Genomic DNA, 18,765 nt, shown 5'->3' with positions numbered 1-18,765 from the left:
TTTTTTTTTTTTACACCAAAACTACTGTTGTTGATAATTCTACTTATTTTTTTAAAGCATTCTAATGTTTTATATCTTCTTTCCAAACTGAATCTTGAGTTATTTACCCTTTAAGGAAACTCAGAATTCTACAACTTAAATCCTGGCTCGCTACTTAACTGTATGACTTGGCTTGATCACTAAACATTTTTACTCACAGTGTGCTCACTTATAAGATAAGGATTTATCATTCTTGTCTTACATTATCTATTGTTTGAAGATAAAGTGAAAAAATAATTACACACACACAAACACACACACACACACACACACAAAAGAGAAAAAAACCCAACCATTCAAAGGTTGGCAGAGAAATGATTACTCTGGTGTTTGTATAATTTGCAAGCTGTTCTGAAACCCTTTGCAAGAGCAAGTATTTTATGAACCATGTCAGTAATTTTTTTTCTTGCTTATTTTTCAGGTGAAACTCTTCTTTGAATCTCTTGAGGCTGAAGGATTACATCTGGATATTTTTCAAATTATTTTGGAAACCATATCCAAAAATATTAAGTGGCTGGAGAAGAATCTTCCCACTCTGAAGACTTGGCTACTGGTTAATTCTTAAGAGGTCAGTAGAAAGAGCACTTTGGTTGTGGACATGAAGTCAACAAAGCTCAAGTCAAAGCTCTGGATATTTCATCTAAGCCACCAAGCAGCCTCAAGAAACCAGCCAGCTCAACTGCCTGCCCTCACCTGCTGTCTCTAGCTGACAGATGTATGATGTTGAGGTGGGGGAAATCCACTTCAGTAGCCTATTTAAATGTAAACTTCCTGAGTAATGGAGATATGTTGAGATGTGAATATAAATATATAGACATAGCTGTAATAGATTAGCCACACGGCACATTATCTACATTGCTTTACATCATGCTACTTTTTTTGCTTCTTTGATGCTTTTTCTCACCTGCTTAGTATCCTGGAGTTTGCCCAGCCAGTTTTACCTTCAAGGAAACATAGCCAATTCTTTTTTAAAAAATATTTCATTTGCATCCTTTCGTCCCCTCCTTTTCTTCCTCCTTCATCTCAGCCTGCATAGTTCATTTAATTTCTACCATTCATGGACAATCTGAATCAAATTATGAAGTATAAGGATCAGGAAAAGAGAGAATTTGTCACCAAATCTCAAATTATTAGAAGCTAGGTGTCAGAGTTTATTAACAAAATCCGGAGGGCTACTTGGCTTGAACCTCACATTTATTTTTAGTATTTTATTTATTTATTTATTTGAGAGAGAACACAGGCAGGGAGGAGGGGCAGAGGGAGAAAGAGAAGCAGAACCCCTACTGAGCAGGGTGTGTTCAGTCCTCACTCTGGGGACCCTGGGATCATGGCTTGAGCCAAAGGCAGGTGCCTAATCAACTGAGCCGCCCAGGTGCCCCAAGCCTCACATTCTTAATGAGCCTCAAGTATAGCCTTCTGAGGTCATCTCCACGGGCGGCAAAATCTGTAGTCACAGAGGCTCAGGAGAGAACAATGATACCTCACCACTTTAAAACATACACTGTCACTTTTTAAAAAAGATTTTATGTATTTATTTATGAGAAACAGATTGAGAGAGAGAGAGAGAGCCAGAGACATAGGCACAGGGAGAAGCAGGTTCCATGCAGGGAGCCCAATGTGGGACTGGATCCCGGGACTCCAGGATCACGTCCTGAGCTGAAGGGAGGCACTCAGCCACTGAGCCACCCAGGCGTCCCTACACTCAAATTTTTAATCTTTTGAAAATTGCAAAATTAGTTGGTATTGTGTATATTTCCAGTTAACTCAGGTTTAATGTAAATATTTAAATGAATCATCATACTTTATAATTCAGTTTTAGCATTTCTTTATATTTTTAAAGGAAACTCGACCTCTGAAACGTATTTCTAGATGCTTCTCTGAATTATTTTAATAGGTATTTGAAATGAACAAGGAAACCACCACTCCAAATACAGGTTGTAAATTTAATAAATTCATGTACCCATGTATGAATCAGTATGAAGATATAAACATGTTCTAGAAAAATTTGAATCAATACACAGATGATTAACTTTTCTGGGCTATTAAGGGAAGCTGGGATGTTGGGGCAGAGGTGAGGTGGGAAGGGTATTGACTAGTCCATTTTGGAGTGATATCTTGAAGGTTTATAGATCTTTCTTTGGTGCCACAGTCAGAGAGAGGGTACAATTTGGATAGACCATGGGCATGACATTTTGTTAAGTTTTCAAACCATTTCTTGGAATCTTTGAAGTATCCTTGGCTTTAGATTTGGCTTGGTTGTGGTCCTACCACAGTCTGTGTAACGCATATATCCCTCTGCAATTATATGTACTTTCAAATAAAGAAACTGAAAAAGTAAAGAATGTCATTTTTCCACCAACATAATGTGTAAATTAAGCAGAAGAATGTGTATGAGTTTTGGTAGATCCATTCTGTCATATTTATTTCCATAAACATGTAAAGTTCTTTCTTTTGTATAGTAAGTTATCCACTGTAAATTTCCAAGTTTCTGATTCTCTTCCTTTTAGTTCTTTATTTATATACATTTGTACCTTTTCACATCCTTAAGGATTGGGTAGAGAAGTAGAAGTTGTAGTAGAAGTAACAGATTATTATTTGTGGAGAATGAACATGAGAAGTACTGTGCCAATATTGTTTTAACAAATAAGGAGGTTTTTTTTTTTAAAAAAAAGAAATGTATTCTACTTCGTGTGGTATTTCAAAACCTTTCTGGTAGATGACAAACCCCCAGCACCAACTCAGATTTGGCTAATGTTAGTTTTACTTCCTTTTACCTCAAATGAGCAAACAAGCTATGAAAAAGTTATACACAAGATTGTGAATGGATGATGGAGGGATCAGACACAGTTCTGTCCCTCACCAAATTTCCATAGTCTTGGGAGGATTTTATGGTCTCCAAAGCCCACCCAGAATGAGAAATCTTCCGTACCAGGGGGCCCAGAACCAATGTCTTGCTTCCTTTTAGGCTTTGTGTAGGGGTCAATGGGGACTTCAGCCCTCAGCTGTCCAACTTCATCACCATGATAGGAATTTCTCGTCCTACGTCATGTATATACTTCTGCATTTCATTCCTTGCTATGTCATTGGGTCTATATGAGGTTCCACAGAATCAAATGATCATAGATCCTGATTTTCTGAGGGAAGTTCCTGGTTTTTTGTTTGGTTTTTTGTTTGTTTGTTTGTTTTTTTGAGTGGAGGAAGGATTTATTCCAGCCTAATTACAAGGGGAACCTCCAAATAGTCCTGGAGGCTAGTTTTCCAGTTGAACACTGATGTCTACCAAACACAAGGTTGTTTAAAATGGCCACATTTTTACTCTGAAAATTTACTTTGCTTATATTCACTATTGATCTTCTTTCTTCTATTTAACCCTATATCACAATTTTTCATTTCAGCATGTAATGGTTTACAACCATTACATTTACAGACTTTTTTATTTTTTAAATATTTATTTATTTATTTATTTATTTATTTATTTATTTATTTATTTATTCAAGAAAGACACAGAGACATAGGCAGAGGGAGAAACAGACTCCCTACAGGGAGCCCGATGTGGGACTTGATCCCAAACTCCAGAATCACGCCCTGAGCTTAGGGCAGACGCTCAACCGCTGACATTTACAGACTTTAAACCATTTATCTGTTATATTATCTGCTCCCAGAAGTCTTAATCTAATTCATCAAAGTGATAAGGTCTCTAAATCATAAGGAAGAAAGGGTGAAAAAATATTATGAAAGACATATGTTAGCTGGGTTGAAGCACATGCATGCTTATTTTAAGAGATAGTGCCAGGTTACCTCCAACTTAAGTTTTCTTTGTTTATTGTTTTTCTAGTTCCTATTTTGTTATTCACTGTTTGTTATACCTGTAAGGGGGTGTTAGTTTACTTTAAAAAAATATTTATTTATTTATTTGAGAGAGAGAGGGAGAGATATTGTGCAAGAGTTAGCAGGGGGAGGGGGAGAGGGAGAAAGAGAGAGAGAATCTCAAGCAGACTCCCCCCAACTCAGCACAGGACCGACTGGGGCCTTGATCCCATGACCCTGAGATCATGACTGGAACTGAACTCAAGAGTCAAATGCCTAACCTACTGAGCCACTTGGGCGTCCCTAATTCACTTTCTTTTTAGCCCTGTATCCTGTGCTTGTCGGTACCAAATGTTAATCTTTTATATCTGGTAAAACTTTCCCTGGTAAAGTACAGCTCCCCCAGATATATCCATAGTTATGCCATTAGTTTCTTTTGATTGACATTTGCTTGACGTATTTTTCTCTGTCCCATTACTTTGAAATTTTCTATATTTAGTCTCAGATGAGTCTTTTGTAAATGGGTTACACCTGAATTTTCTCTGCTATTCTGTTTCCCCACTTGGGCAAGCTCAGGCTCTCCCATCTGTCCTTCCCACTCTCAAAGACAGAAAAAGTGAAGCTTCAGATGCCCTCCAGGTGAACATTGACTTCAGCCTTCTGCTTACCCCTCAGGGTTCCTGCCTTCCATTAGTTTTTGATCCAGGACTATTTCTTACTAGCTCTCCAGGTCATCAATACATTCAAACAATTAATTTTTTTTAATTTTATGTTTTTAATTATTCTCAGTAAAAAGGTCAGTCAGGGTATTTAGTCTATGCATATTCCAAGAAGCGATAATTTATTTTCAACAATGTGCAAATGCCTAACACTTTTACATAAGAGCCTCCTTAGGATGGAAATTGGTTTTCAGTATTGACTGTGTAGTATTGATTTGTCATAAATAAAGTCGTGGATGCCTAACATTGTATCAGGAAGTTAGGAGTATACACAGATCATTTGTTCAGGATTTAAATTGGGAAAATTTTCCAATATTCATAGGGAGAAATGGCTAGAAAGTATGAGAAATGTAGATCTGACAAAGTAAAAAGAATTTCTGTGTCTCAATCACCTCTGCAAACTTTACTTCACAATCCTAACTTCAAGATATTTTGCTAATTTTTTCTCTTTTCTCCAAAAGTTTTCATCTTCTACTACGTTCCCAGATGAAGTCAGGAAGCCAGTTTTTTTATTCTCAGTACACGATTAATTAATTCTTACTGTTGGGTATTTACACATATAATTTCCCACACTTCTTTTTTAAAAATTTAATTTATTTATTCATGAGAGACACAGAGAGAGAGAGAGGCAGAGACATAGGCAGAGGGAGAAGCAGGCTCCATGCTAGGAGCCTGATGTGGGACTCGATCTCGGGTCTCCAGGATCACACCCTGGGCAGAAGGCAGGTGCTAAACCACTGAGCCACCCAGGTGTCCCCAGTTTCCCACACTTCAAAGTTCATACCTCACCTCTGTTGAATTATGCCATATTTCTTTCTTTCTTTCAATATGTCATTTCAGGTTTATGCTTCTGCCAAGGAATCCACCTGACAGGTCTCTGCAGTCATCCAAACAACACTTGTTATAATTACAAACCCCATTTTAAAGTAGGCAGAGTAAATTGTCTATGAAAAGGCTTAATGACTACAAAGGACATTATTTCCTGGTTTTAAAACCATATCCCTCCTTAAAAACTGTTCTCTAGTAAACTGAGTTTGGACATTCTAACTCATTTCTAATTATTTTGAGTTTTAGTTGGGAAAAAGTTAGGTTGAACACTCTAAACACTCAAATACGGCAAGAGGCAGGGATGGGATTTGGGGAACTTTTTCTGAAAGACAAATGAGTGTCTTTGTGGCCCAAGGCTACTATTAGTATCTACTTTTATTTTCTTTCTATTCATGCCTCTAGATGTAGGCCCAAAGACTAGCAGTAGGAATTTTAGAAGGATAAACAAGAGCTTTATAAGCTGGTAAGAGGTAAACAGGTCGAGAGACTCAAGCTAATAAAGATCAAAGACAAGATCTGATCTGAATCAACTTGCACAATTCGTGTGAACCAGATAGAGCCCATAGGAGTCAGACCCTGTGTCCTGGGCAAGTTAATTCAACTCACACTCAAGGACTACATTAGGGTCGCTTAAGCAATGGTGAATACGTTGTTGGTTAATGAGAGAAACTGGATAGCTTTTCAAGGTTTAATCTTATTCTAACTTGTGCCTTATCTATAGGCAACAGTTATGACACTCCTGATCAAAGCACTGCTTTGTTTTATTTTACTTTATTATTTTTTCAAAGCACTGTTTAAAAAATAATGTTCTGTATTCTAGAAAAACCATTACCTAGTAGAAAAAGCATTTTAGGGCAGCCCAGGTGGCTCAGCAGTTTAGCGCTGCCTTCGGCCCAGGGAGTGACCCTGGAGACCAGGGACTGAGTCCCACGTCGGGCTCCCTGCGTGGAGCCTGCTTCTCCCTCTGCCTGTGTCTCTGCCTCTCTTTCTCTCTGTATCTCCCATGAATAAATAAAATAAAACCATTAAAAAAAAAAAGAAAAAGCATTTTATTCTCCTAATTTAGATAACTGTTTCTCTGGGCAGCCTAGCTGTTTGGATTTTAAGGCCAAGGGGAATATACTTATTGTTTCCTTCATCTCACTGAGGACTTAGATAGAAATAACACCTGCAGTGTTGGATTGCAAGTCTAGATCTAAAAAATGCTACCTAAAAAAAGGAAACCTCATAGCCTTTTCTTCAAAATACATCTTCTCATTCAGTTGCCTCTTCTTCTAGAATTTCACCATTATAGATTCATTCCTTTGGGCTAAAAAAAGTTAAAGTATTCAATTGTAACTCATTAGTCATGCTTTAGTGTTACTTTTTAATTTTTTTAAAGATGAATACTTATTTCTTTGTAACTAGCTGAGAAAAGAGCCCTAAGGAGAGAGAGAAACCTGAAGCTGGGAGAGGGGATTGGGATGGGTGGGTTCTGGGACAAGGGCAACACTCTAGAAAATACTGGTTTGGCAGGAAGCTCTGGAAGGCAGTGTCTGTCACTTACTCAAGTGTGTTATTTACAGATGGCATTTGATAAATATTTGTTGACCGTGGGAAGCAGCATCTAGAATTGAGGAAGGAAAATATAAAATGGGACCTAGCAGAACTCAGAGACCTCTACTTGTCAATTCTGCCCCAGACTGGTCCTGCTAGTACATATGTATACTTCCGTGTCATGTGTTGTGCATTATGCATGTATCCTGGGTGCTTGTCCGGACCGGCCCAACGTACTGCAAGCACCTTAAAAGCAAAACTGTACCTCCCGCTTTGTTTTTCTCAGTTCTCTTTGGTGTTCCGGGCACCGTGGGTATCCCACAATGTTTCTGACCGACAGCCTGTGCTGGCAGCTATCAGCCAAAGGGAGGAAGAAACATCTGAGTCATCCCTGGAGTCAGCCAAGAATCACAGTCAAGTATAATTTTCTTCATAAATATTACAGTACCTTCTCATGCTCAAAAACAAACAAAAAACCCGAAGGACACATTTAATGGGAAGGAATCTTAGGCTCTCGTTTAGCACAGCTGCTAGAAATAAAGGAGAAGGAAAACTGAAACAGAATCTTTAGGAGTGTAAACATCTCCCTAGAAAGAACAGGTCAATCAAAAGTTCCAACTAGAGATAATTTCTAAAAATAACATGTATATCTTTTGACTTTTATAGAGGAAGAACTATAATTGGTTTTCATAGCCTGAAGCAGGGCCCACTGTCCCTGATGTTTCCCTAGCCTGGGTAGGGCCCAACTGACTGCAGGGCTTAAATACCAGTATCAAGAACTCCGTTTTCTCAGGACATTATTATTTTAAATTATTGGGTTGGAATAAATCAGCATCATACAAATTTGTTTGCTCTCACATTATACTTTGCAAGTCTAGACTTTTTTTTTATTGCATGCAATATACATGGTACTAACATGTCACAGTTCACATCTAACAGTAATAGCAAATACAACCTTAGTGCTGATTTTGTGCCAGTCTCTGTTTAAAGCACCTTTGGTGTGTTATTTAATCTTATTCTTACAATAATCCTAAGAGGGTGGTAGTACTTGTCTCCTCAGTTTACAAAGGTGAAAATGAAGCCCAGAAAGATTATGCAACTTGCTCCAGTCGCAGAGGCACAGGTATTTAGGACACTCATAGAGTGTACCTATCAACATAGTCAATCTTAGAACATTTTTACCCAAACAAGGATCCCCCATACTATGAGCAGTCGCTTCCCTTCCTCCCTCCCTACAGTCTTAGGCAAACACTAATCTTTCTCTATCATTTTGCCTAGTCTGAACTTTCCATATAAATGGAATAATACAATGTATGGTTTTCTGTAACTGGCTTCTCTGATGAACATTTTTTTGGCTATTATGAATAATGCTGCTATGAACATTCATGCACAAGTTTTTGTACAGATATAAATTTTCAATTATTTTGGCTATATAGCTTAGAGTGAAATTGCTGGATCATTTGTTAATTCTATGATAGTTTTTTTGGGGAACTGCCAGACTATTTTCCAACACAACTGTACCATTTTATATTCCCACCAGCAGTGTATGAACATTCCAATTTGTCTAGATCTTCACCAACATTCATTATGTCTACCTTTTTGATTCTAGCCATCCTATGCCTGAGCCTAGCCATACTGCAAAGTGGCTTCTCAGTGCAGTTTTGATTTGCATTTGCCTTATGGCTAATGATATGTACCATCTTTTCTTTTTCTTTTTTTTTTAAGATTTTATTTATTCATGAGAGACACAGAACTAGAGGCAGAGACACAGGCAGAGGGAGGAGAAGCAGGCTCCATGCAAGGAGTCCAATGCGGGACTCGATCCCAGAAATCTGGGATCAGGCCCTGAGCCAAAGGCAGACGCTCAACCGCTGAGCCACCCAGGTGTCCCTGTACCATCTTTTCATGTGTTTATTAGTCAGGTGTATGTCTTCTTTGGAGAAATGTCTATTTGGATTTTTTGCTCTTTTTAAATTGATTTATTTGTCTTTTATTATTGAGTTGTAAGAGTTCTTTATATATTCTAGATATAAGTCTCTTGTGAGGTAGACGACTTGCAGATATTTTGTCTCATTCTGTGGGTTGTCTTTTCACTTCTTGATGCTATCCTTTGAGGTCAAACCTTTCTTGATACTTATCTTCAACTTTCTTTCTGTTAGAAGCTGTTACAATGAGTTGAATAGTGAAACCCCCCACCAAAGTTCACATGTTGAAGTCATAACACTCACGACCTCGGAATGGGACTTTATTGGAAATGAGGTCATTGCAGATGTAATTTGTTATGATGACATCATACCCTGATCTAACATGACTAGTTCCCTTATTAAAAGGGAAAATATGGACACAGGAGGGTACACAAGGAGAATGCCGTCTGAAGACTTGGAGTTATACTGCCATCAGCCAGGGAAGCCTGGATAGAGCCTGGAACACATCTTTCCCAGGAGCCTTCAGAGAGAACATGGCCCTGCTGACTCCTTGATCTTGGGCTTCTAGCCTCCAGAACCATGAGGGAATAAATTTCTGTTGTTTAGCCTACCTAAATTGTGATACTTTTTTACAGGAGCCTTTGCAAACTAATATAAATGCTTAACTTATTTTTTCATTTTAGCAGTTATTTCCATATCAGAATTTGAAGTTTAATAATATACCATTTCCTGATTTGGAAGCCTAATGGCATTGACCAATTCCATGAAAAATTACATTAAATTTGGGCCCTATCTTTACTGTTCTGTTGACAAGTACCTTAGGGTTTAAAGAAATTATTATCAAAACATTATTAAAATATTTCGGTGTTTATAACCTTCAGTGGACATTTAGGTGGCCTACTTGACATTTCAGTTGCTTAACCCCCACTTTTCCCTACTGAATAATAAAAAAATGATTTTACCCAGTCCCTCTTACTTCCTCCTGTGAAACAGGGAAGTGATCTTAAACTCAGTACTCCTAAACTCTGCTTTAAGAAACCACCCATAATAACACTGTTTTTATTTCCAGTGATTGGTTTAGAAATGTATAAAATTCAGTTTTGGCAATTGAAACCCAGGAAGAATTCTTTTGGGGGGTTTTTGAGAAAAGTTTCCTTGCTGTTGAGAAAGAGACACCAAAGAAAAGGTTCCTTCTCTCTTGTCTGATGCAGCGCATGTCCTGTCCACAGGACGCTCAGTCTTTTGGAGAACTGCTCACAGAGGGGACAGAGTGAGAAGCTGGGTTCCTGGTGAGGTTGGGAGCTGTGACTAAAGACTGTCTTATCTCTGCACTTATGTGAGATGATAATTTTCCTTAATGTTTATGCTGATTTGATTCAGCATTTTGGTTTTTGTAGGCCAAAGCATCTAAACTAGTATATAACTGTTCCTTTCTAATAATCTTTCAGTTTACTTAGCTGAAACTTTTTGCTAATGTCTAAGCTCTATAAGAACTCTGTTGGATAATTATATTGCTTTCCTTAGTGCTCTAAATATTTATTAATTTGTGATAGCTTCAAACATCACTAATTGGTGCAGAGCATGTGTGCTGCAAATAGGTTACATTTAATGAGATATTGACCCCTCTGGTCCTTGGGTAGAGTCTGGAGTCTCATGGTAGTCATCTTTGTCCTGGAAGCAAGCAGCGCCCTCCATTTATTGAAGAGTGCTGAATAAATATCATTTTCCGATGTGTATACTGAATTAATATATTGTTTAGCTTAATTTCAAAATAATTAGAGAAGATATTTAATAATGTACAACCTAAAGTTCACATAGAATATCAGTAAACTAAATTGGAATATCAATTAAATAATTAATGGAACAGTCTTCTAGTAGCCTGAAGTTGGCTATATTTCTCTTTACTCCATATCCCTTTAATGTATTATTGTCATTGTCCCTAAATTCCGTGTGGGAGTAGGGAAGGAATAGCAAACTCAAGAGCACTCGTTTAGAACACAGACCACCTGAGTTCCAGTCTGTGTGTGCCAACGGACTGGGAGTAACTCCTCTAACCTCTCCAGAATTCAACTTATCCATTAATATGAGACTTGGATTAGTTGATCCATGGCAGACCAAGTGCTTTATTTTGATGGGAAAAAAAAGTTTCTTTATTCATTGTTTAGCAAATTTGCTGCTTATTTATAAATAAATGCTGTTAGTTACTCAGGGATCTTACATCCTTTGTTATGTTATTTATATTACATTTAGTCCTCTAATTTTTTGGTTTTCTAATGTTAAGTGGTAGACAGCAAGGATCTTGAAAATAATAGATGGGTATAGCAGATAATGTCACACTACCTCCTCTGATAATGAATAGTAACTTCATAATAATTAAAGTATTATATCCTGGGCACCTGGGTGGCTCAGTTGGTTGGGCGTCTGCCTTCAGCTTGGATCATGATGCCCCATCCTGGAATTGAGTCCAGAGTAGGGCTCCCTGCTTTGCGGGGAGCCTGCTTCTTCCTTCCCCTCTCCCTGACACTCCCCCTGCTTGCCCTCTCTCTCTGCCAAATAAGTAAATAAAATCTTTAAAGTATTATATTCTTGGGCAGGTGGCTCAGTGGTTTAGCACCGCCTTCAACCCAGGGCCTGATCCTGGAGACCAGGGATCAAGTCCCACATCGGGCTCCCTGCATGGAGCCTGCTTCTCCCTCTGCCTCTCTCTCTCTCTCTACTGTGTCTCTCATGAATAAATAAATAAAATCTTTAAAAAAATAAAGTATTATATTCTTAAACTGAAGATGAAGCTCTGTGTAAGAGGATAAGAGGAAGTTAAAGACTGAAACATAATCAGTAGCAAATTTATGAAATCCTGTTCCCTCAAAGAGTCTTCATGAAGTCAAACGTAAAATGGCATGCAAACAAAACCAAAATACCCACAAAGACATCCCAGAATAAAGCAAAACAGAAATTATTATTATTCTTTTGAAGGTAGGTGGGATTCTAAACATTTTGGTTGCTTACTCGTTTTACCTCCATTACAAAATCACAAGTCCTTAAATGTCCTTCGTGTGTGTGTGTGTGTGTGTGCATGTATGGATGGGAGGAATAAGAGGCAAGAGGTTGGCAAAGAAGATAAAGAAGTTACTTATCTCTTTCTCAAAGAAATCTCAGAAAGACAGGATGACCCACCTATATTTGCTACTGCAATGGTGAAGCATTGTTACCACAAGTCTGGAAAACTGAAGTATTTAAGACAAAACACAAGATAACGTGTTTCACACCTAAAAGCATGATAGACTCTAGCTTACAGGTAAGGTGAGGTGAGGAGATTTAACACCGTAGAGTTTTAAATATCTCTGATCCTAAGTGCTTTGGCTGCAAAAATAACTTCAAAGGAACATGACATGACCTAAAGTATAGGGACGGGTCTCTTATCTGAGCAGTAGAAGATGTGGAGTTCTTTTATCAAAATCCATCCCTGCACGTTCTATATGATATCTGAACACACATGGCACCAACCTGGGGGGTTCACTTCCTGTTCGGGGTTCTGAAGTGCCTGGGCCAGGAGGGGAGCCTAAGGGCTCTGGTTATTTAACACAGTGGGGAGAGAGCAGCTTTGAGGTATCATAGGATACAGACATCTTCTCTGGAATCATCACAACACCACACCACTGTTTCTGGCAGAGTTTTTCAACACTGCAAACGAACTAGAATTTTCCATACCATTTTATCTGTTCACATATGTGTTCATAAATTATTTATTACATACTTACCTTGGGTTGGGATACAGCCCTTAAAAGGTAATGACCCTGCCTTCATGGAACTTGCATTCTTGAGAGGCAGATTGCTAATAATGAAACAACAAACATTGGTTCAGAGAGTGATGAATGCCGTGAAGACTATAAAGCGGGGCCCAGTCTTTAGAGAGGAGACAGTGGCTATTTTCCATTGTGTGGTCAGGAAAGGCTGTCTGTAGAGGGGACATTGGAGCCGAGACCTAAAGGACACGAAGATGCCAGCAAGCAAAGTACCAGGCAAAGGACTCCTCCTTGGGCAAGGACCGTGCAAGAGGACTGTGGCCAGGGCTGGGTAGAGCTTGCGGACTTCCAGGGACCGCGGGGAGGCCTCTGCGGCCCAAGCGTCGTTATAGCACGTGGACGCGAGGTTCCAGAGCTGGACCAGGAGTTTCGCGTTTCTGGTCCCTGCGATTGGTATCCACCGGAGGTCCTAAAGCTGGACTGAAAAGTAGGTGACTTAGTACAGTGGACATTTTAAAGTGCAACATGGCACTCCGATTTCTCTTCTTTTGAGACCTAATTTCTAACTCTGCACGGGTCAAACGACACCCCAGCCCAAGCTGTTTGCAGTCGCCGCCGGATTGCTTGCACCCGGCGTCCCGCTTCTGACAGCCGCGGAGGAGGAGTGTGACAGTTGGCAGGCGCAGGGAGGCTCGCCCGAGCCAAGTCGCTGCAGGGGCCGGGGCTGCGGGAGGGGAGGGGGAGGCGGCTGTGGCTGCGCTGGGGGCGGGGGGGGCAGGGAGGGGGGCACGGCGTCCCTGCGAGCCGGGCGGCGGCGCCCGCTTGGACCCGGGGGTAAGGAGGCGGGGCCCCTACGAAGCCGGGGCTCCTGGGGCCCCCGGTGGTTCCATCCCGAGGGTTCGCCGGCTAACGCCTAGATTTGACATTGAAGACAATGCTGGCTCGGGGTCGGAGGCAGCGGCGCGAGCAGCCGAGGCGGGAGGGACTTAGGGGGTTTGCGCTTCTCCCGGCTCGCTCCGCCCGGCCGGGCCGCGAGCCCCTGCGGCTGCACCCACCCGCGCCCGGGCGCTGATTTAAAGCCCAGCTCCGCAGGCCTGCAGCTCAGACACTGCGGCGCCCGCACCGCCCCGCAAGTCCAGCTCCGGGTTTTGGGACCCGCCTGCGCGGAGAGGCGCGGCCACCCCCCCCCCGCGTGCTGACCCGCGGGCTCCGCGGGCTCCGCGCAGGTCCCCCCGCCGTCGCGTCTGTGTCCCCGGCCGGCGACCGCGGGGCACCGCTCCGGGAGGGGCGGGCGGCCCTCCCGACATGACCCGCAGCACCTGCTCCCTCGGGCCTCCTCGGCGAAGCGAGCGACCCGGAGCCCGTCTCCGCGGGGAAAGCGAAGCCTCGAAGTCTGGGCAGCGACCTTGGCCCGCGGGCGCCCGCCCCGCCTCCAGGTGGGGCCTCGGGGCGCCGCTCGGCCGTCGGGACAGCCGCGCGCTCACTGCAGCCCACCGCCCCGATTTAAGGCTCAGCGGGACAGTTCTCTCGGTCTTGTGCGCCTTCTGTGTTTGCTTAGTGTCTGTCTCCGGAATGCCCCCCCCTCCCCGCACGGGGCAATGCTCGTTGTTTTTTTTGGGGGGGGGGCGCGGTGCCGAGCTCCCGGCGCCCAGGCCCCCGAGGCCGTCTCCTTTGCTGAATGACTGAATACCGCCCTGGTCCTGCGGCGCCGCGGCGGCTGCGAGGGTCCCGGGGGGCGTGGCTGCCCCCGAGCCCCGCCCCCGAGTCAGGCCCCGCCCCCAGCAGGCCCCGCCCCCGCCTGTCCCAGGCGCCGGCCCCCGGGGGCCGAGCGGTGTTTTCCCCTCCGGCCTCCCTCGCGCTCTCTGTGCGGCTGTTGCAAAAACCCGGAGCGGCGGAGCCTCAGAGCGGCGGAGCGGCGCCGCCCCTCGCGGCACCTCCCCGGCAGCCCTCGGCGGCCGCGCTGGGCATGCTCAGTCGGCAGCGCCGCTTCGGGGCTTGGAGGAGGAAGCCGGGGCGCCCGGGCGGCGAGGAGCGGCGGCGGCGGGCGGGGAGATGGATCCCTTTACTAACGGTGAGCGGGCCGCGGCGGGCGGCGGGCGGCGGGGCCGGGGGCGGCGGGGCCGGGGGCGGCGGGCGCGGGGCGCGGAGGGCGGCCGGCCGCGGTGACACGCGGGGCCGGGGGCGGGGGCGGGGGCGGCGGAGGCCCGCGGGCCCGGGGCTGGCTGCGGGTCGGGGCCGCCGGGCGCCGGGGCCGGGTGGGCGCGCCGCAAAGTTCGGGCGGCTTCCGCGGCGGAGGGGAAAGTTGGCCTCCCGGGTTCGCCCCCGCGGAGGCGGCGCGCGCCGCGGCTCTAGGGGCGGGAGCGGTCGGACCGCGGCCGCTGCCTGCAAACTTCTGCGGTGCAGGGAGCTGGGGTCCTTCGGCGGCGCCTGCTCGGGGCGGGGGGGCCCGCGCGGAGGAGGGATGCTGCTGGGTCCTGCGCTGCCGCGGAGCTGCCGTGGGTCCCGGGGAGGCCCCCCACCCATCCATCCGCCCATCCGCCCATCCCTGCAGGGCGTTCCAGCTCCCTTTCGGGGGCTCCCGAGGAAGACCTCTTAAATACCAGGGGGTCCGTCATGCTGATCTCACAATGTGACTTGAGGCCAGAGCCGGAGCCTTGCAGGATGCCCTGCAAACAGCCCCAGCCCCGCACGGAGCGGACGCACACGGTGGATCCCACCCCGGGCAAAACCCACGGCTTTGCTTTGGCCCCCACCCCCCAAGTGCCAGAGTCACAATACAGGGGTGAGATGTCTTCACCGTTTTTTTTTTTTTTTTTTTTTGGTGGACTTGGAGTATATGGGTTTCCTTTTGGGGGACCAGAAAGTAGGAAGGATGCCGGCGAGGGAGAATTGACCCTCAAAATTAGGACGATTCAGTCTGTGACTAACATGTGTTTTTCTTGCGGGTGGTGGTTGGTTGCTCCAGGTGGACAGTTTGTCGCATTAGTAGATGCGAACGCCTACTCCTGTTTAGGGTGGGTGGCCACCCCAGAGGTAGAGGGATTGTCCACTGTACATCCCAGGCCCTAGCCGGGCTTTCCGTAAGCCTGTTCCATACATGGGACTGGGAATTATCCTAATCTCCCTGTCCCTAGTTCAGGGTGCTTTCTTCTACTGCCGTCTTCCTGTCTGCACTGTCTCATTAGGCTCAACGGTGGCAACTTTAATTCTGCATTTTCTTTCTCAGTCAGGTTCTTTTATTAAATTATTTTTTAAAGATTTTATTTATTTATTCATGAGAGACACACAAAGAGAGAGAGAGAGAGAGAGAGAGAAGCAGAGACACGGGCAGAGGGAGAAGCAGGCTCTATGCAGGGAGCCGGACCTGGGACTGGATCCTGGGACTCCAGGGTCAGGCCCTGGGCTGAAGGCGGCGCCCAACAGCTGAGCCACCCAGGGATGGATCCCTCAGTCAAGTTATGTTTGTAATCACTAAGGCTCTAAGAATAGTTAGGTAAAGTCACTAAGAGAATTAAGGAATACTGGAACCAGAAGTAAACTTAGAGACCATCCAGTATTTTAGTGTCAAATACGTTTCATGTAAATCATTACATCCTTTCAAATTAATATTCCAAGCCTTTTTCTTTGTCTGAGATAGAATATTTGGAGCTTCCATGTTCACAGGACTTTTTAAATGTGAACTTTCTACTTAAAAAAAAATTCCCTCGCAACAAGGCTGAGTCACCCATTTGGTCAAGACTGGTGCTAGCTGATTTGGTAGACCCGTGCTTATAGAATTAAAGCACATTCTCACATCTTCCAACTGGAGTCTTTTCTCCCCTCTTAAAATATGGTCCTCTAGATGTGAATATTTGCAAATCGTCACATTGGCGAGGGCAGTGGAAAAGCCCCAGAGAAGTGAACAAAGACAGACAAACACTTCAGCGTCTATGTAGGAAATTGGTTTTTTAATCCTTTTCCTATCTTCCAGATTTTCACAATCTGCTGGAGAACAGTTTGACAGTGCATTTTAGTTAATGTGTTAATCACTCCTTGAAGGCTTATCTAAGTGTCCTTTAAAAGGAAATAGAAACTACAACACCTAAAGTCAGCCAAAAATTAGCTCCTAGCAGTTTGAGGTGCTTTTCTGGGTTAAGATGGACTGTTTATTTATTTCAAAAGTTTTGAAGGATAGCCGTAGAATTTTTATAGTGTCTTTAAATGGGACTTGTTTAAGCATGTTTATCTTTGTACTTAATTCTGTTGGGTACAGAGGATATCTACATCTAATTCTTCTCCTTTAGGTCTGGGGGTTTTGGTGCAGAGTATTTTCTTATGCAGAGAATTTAAAATTATAGGATTTATCAAGCTTGATATTGGCTTTTGCACATTCACTCTCTTCTAATAAAATCTTCACTAATACTGTCTCATATGTATCTCTGTAGGAGAGGTGTGAGAGCTTAACAAACTAGTTTTGGCAATTCAAAACCACTTGTCTTTTAATTAAAATGTTGTTAATAGTTTCATCCTCTGACCTGGAAATTTGTAAAAGAGGCACATTTAGTTTCTGTTTTGTGGTTTTGTGACTTTCAGTACTCCTCTATTCCAGTAGGGCTTTCTGTTCTTTCCCTGTTTGCCATCAAAACTTGCTGCTGGTGTGGCCCATTTGTCTTGGGCCCTGCTCTCTGCCTGCTCTGCCTGCTGATAATGGGTTCATTTGATGAATATCCTATGTTAACCTGTCCAGGTAACATGCTGCTTCAACCTGTTTAATATGCTTATCTCCAGAAAGGTTTATAAGAAGAGACTTCAGTGCCAGGAATTTCCACTGGGCTCAGGAGTTATTTTTGATCTTGCCCTTGGGAGGGGACTGCTGACTGTTATACTGCAGACTGGATATCCAGTCTGGCTTTGGATTCTTGGTGACTTTTCTGGGGAGAAGGATGTGCTGGACTAGTACTCAAGATTGATTTGGCAGTAACTATTATGTCTTGTTAGGCCGTTAGAGGTGACTTCTTAGGAAGTAGTGATTTATATATCACTAAAACCCAAAAAATTAATGGCAACTCTCTAGATCTTTTGATACATGTACTAGGTTATGGCAGGTAGTTATTTGATGACTGTGTTGCTTTATTTCTCTTTATTTCTACTCATTTACATGCAGGATTACGGTATTTCAGAATAATTTAAATTCATGTTAAGGAATGTAAATGCCAGGGCTCACTCTTAGAATCTGATGATGGAGTTCTAAGGTTAGGGCCAGGAATGTGGGACTTCATTTTGAGGATACTAGAAGTATTCACCAGAAGGGAGCTTTTGAGAACTTAATTAGGTAGGCAAATTGAGGATTTGGAAGCATATTAATGGAGGACTTTTTTTTTCTTCTATGAATATATATATAGAGTAGACATATAACAATATATATATATTCCACCCCCTCCCCCCATGCTTTTTAGTTTGTGGTATCTGAAGGGTGGAAAAGCATTGATATTTTGAAGTCCCAGAACTGAAAACATAATTTAAATGGTTCATCATTTTTTTTTTCTTATGAACAAAGCTCCCAGGAAACACTTTGGTACTACAGCCTGGTTTATAATCAAACAAGGGGAATTTACCTGTCTTACAAACTGTCTTTGTTTTTGTTTTCAGATTGCCATCCAATTGAAAATATTCCCCAACTTCCAAAATGGGAAGTCTGGACAACAAATTATATAATTCATGGGTTGTAAAGCAGTATAAAATTGTGATTTCATCTTTTGAACTTAAAAATAACAGTTGTCCCATAGTTATACATTTTCTTTTTTAAAAAATGGTAGCATCATCTATCAAAAATATGAACTTACCACATTATATATATATATAATCTATATATATAAAATCTATATATATAAAATCTATATATAGATTTTATATATATAAAATCTGTTTTGTGATAAATGGCCACCATGAAGGAAAATCCTTAAAAAAATGGAAGATTGTTTCTCCGAGTGATGGAACATAAGGTAAAATATATATCTTTATTCTTCTGTCTTGAGTTTTCCATTTCACGTGAGTGAAATAGGACTGTACAGGAATCAAGTGTTAACATCATTCAGTATTCTAAAGTTAAGGCTGTAATTAGAAAGTATCCATTTTTAAAGAAAGCAGTGTTGGTTGGGGAGTCCTTTGCTTTGCATAACAATTTCCAAA

General features: G+C 42.9%; 3 protein-coding genes across 3 annotated transcripts in view; 2 read left to right on the top strand and 1 right to left on the bottom strand.

Moving 5' to 3' along the window:
- Positions 1 to 3,514, top strand: part of ERAP2 (endoplasmic reticulum aminopeptidase 2) — a 41,347-nt gene extending 37,833 nt beyond the window's left edge. The window contains exon 19 of the mRNA XM_041751454.1: positions 461 to 3,514. Within this exon, the coding sequence (XP_041607388.1) occupies positions 461 to 604 (144 nt within the window). The 3' untranslated portion in view covers positions 605 to 3,514. The remainder of the gene's footprint in view (positions 1 to 460) is intronic.
- The window catches only part of LOC121488797 (translation initiation factor IF-2-like), a 43,600-nt gene extending 28,476 nt beyond the window's left edge, over positions 1 to 15,124 (bottom strand). The window contains exons 1-2 of the mRNA XM_041751095.1: positions 14,752 to 15,124; positions 12,613 to 14,557 (exon numbers count right to left, since the gene is read on the bottom strand). Coding sequence (XP_041607029.1) covers positions 13,671 to 14,557; positions 14,752 to 15,124 — 1,260 coding nt within the window. The 3' untranslated portion in view covers positions 12,613 to 13,670. The remainder of the gene's footprint in view (positions 1 to 12,612; positions 14,558 to 14,751) is intronic.
- Positions 14,837 to 18,765, top strand: part of LOC121489040 (leucyl and cystinyl aminopeptidase) — a 97,444-nt gene continuing 93,515 nt past the window's right edge. Inside the window, exon 1 of the mRNA XM_041751483.1 lies at positions 14,837 to 15,379. Within this exon, the coding sequence (XP_041607417.1) occupies positions 15,211 to 15,379 (169 nt within the window). The 5' untranslated portion in view covers positions 14,837 to 15,210. The remainder of the gene's footprint in view (positions 15,380 to 18,765) is intronic.

This window comes from Vulpes lagopus, chromosome 4 (assembly GCF_018345385.1).
Source record: "Vulpes lagopus strain Blue_001 chromosome 4, ASM1834538v1, whole genome shotgun sequence".
NCBI classification, from domain to species: domain Eukaryota; kingdom Metazoa; phylum Chordata; class Mammalia; order Carnivora; family Canidae; genus Vulpes; species Vulpes lagopus.
The sequence above is the reverse complement of the archived record's forward strand: the minus strand, read 5'-3'. Positions and strand labels throughout refer to the sequence as shown.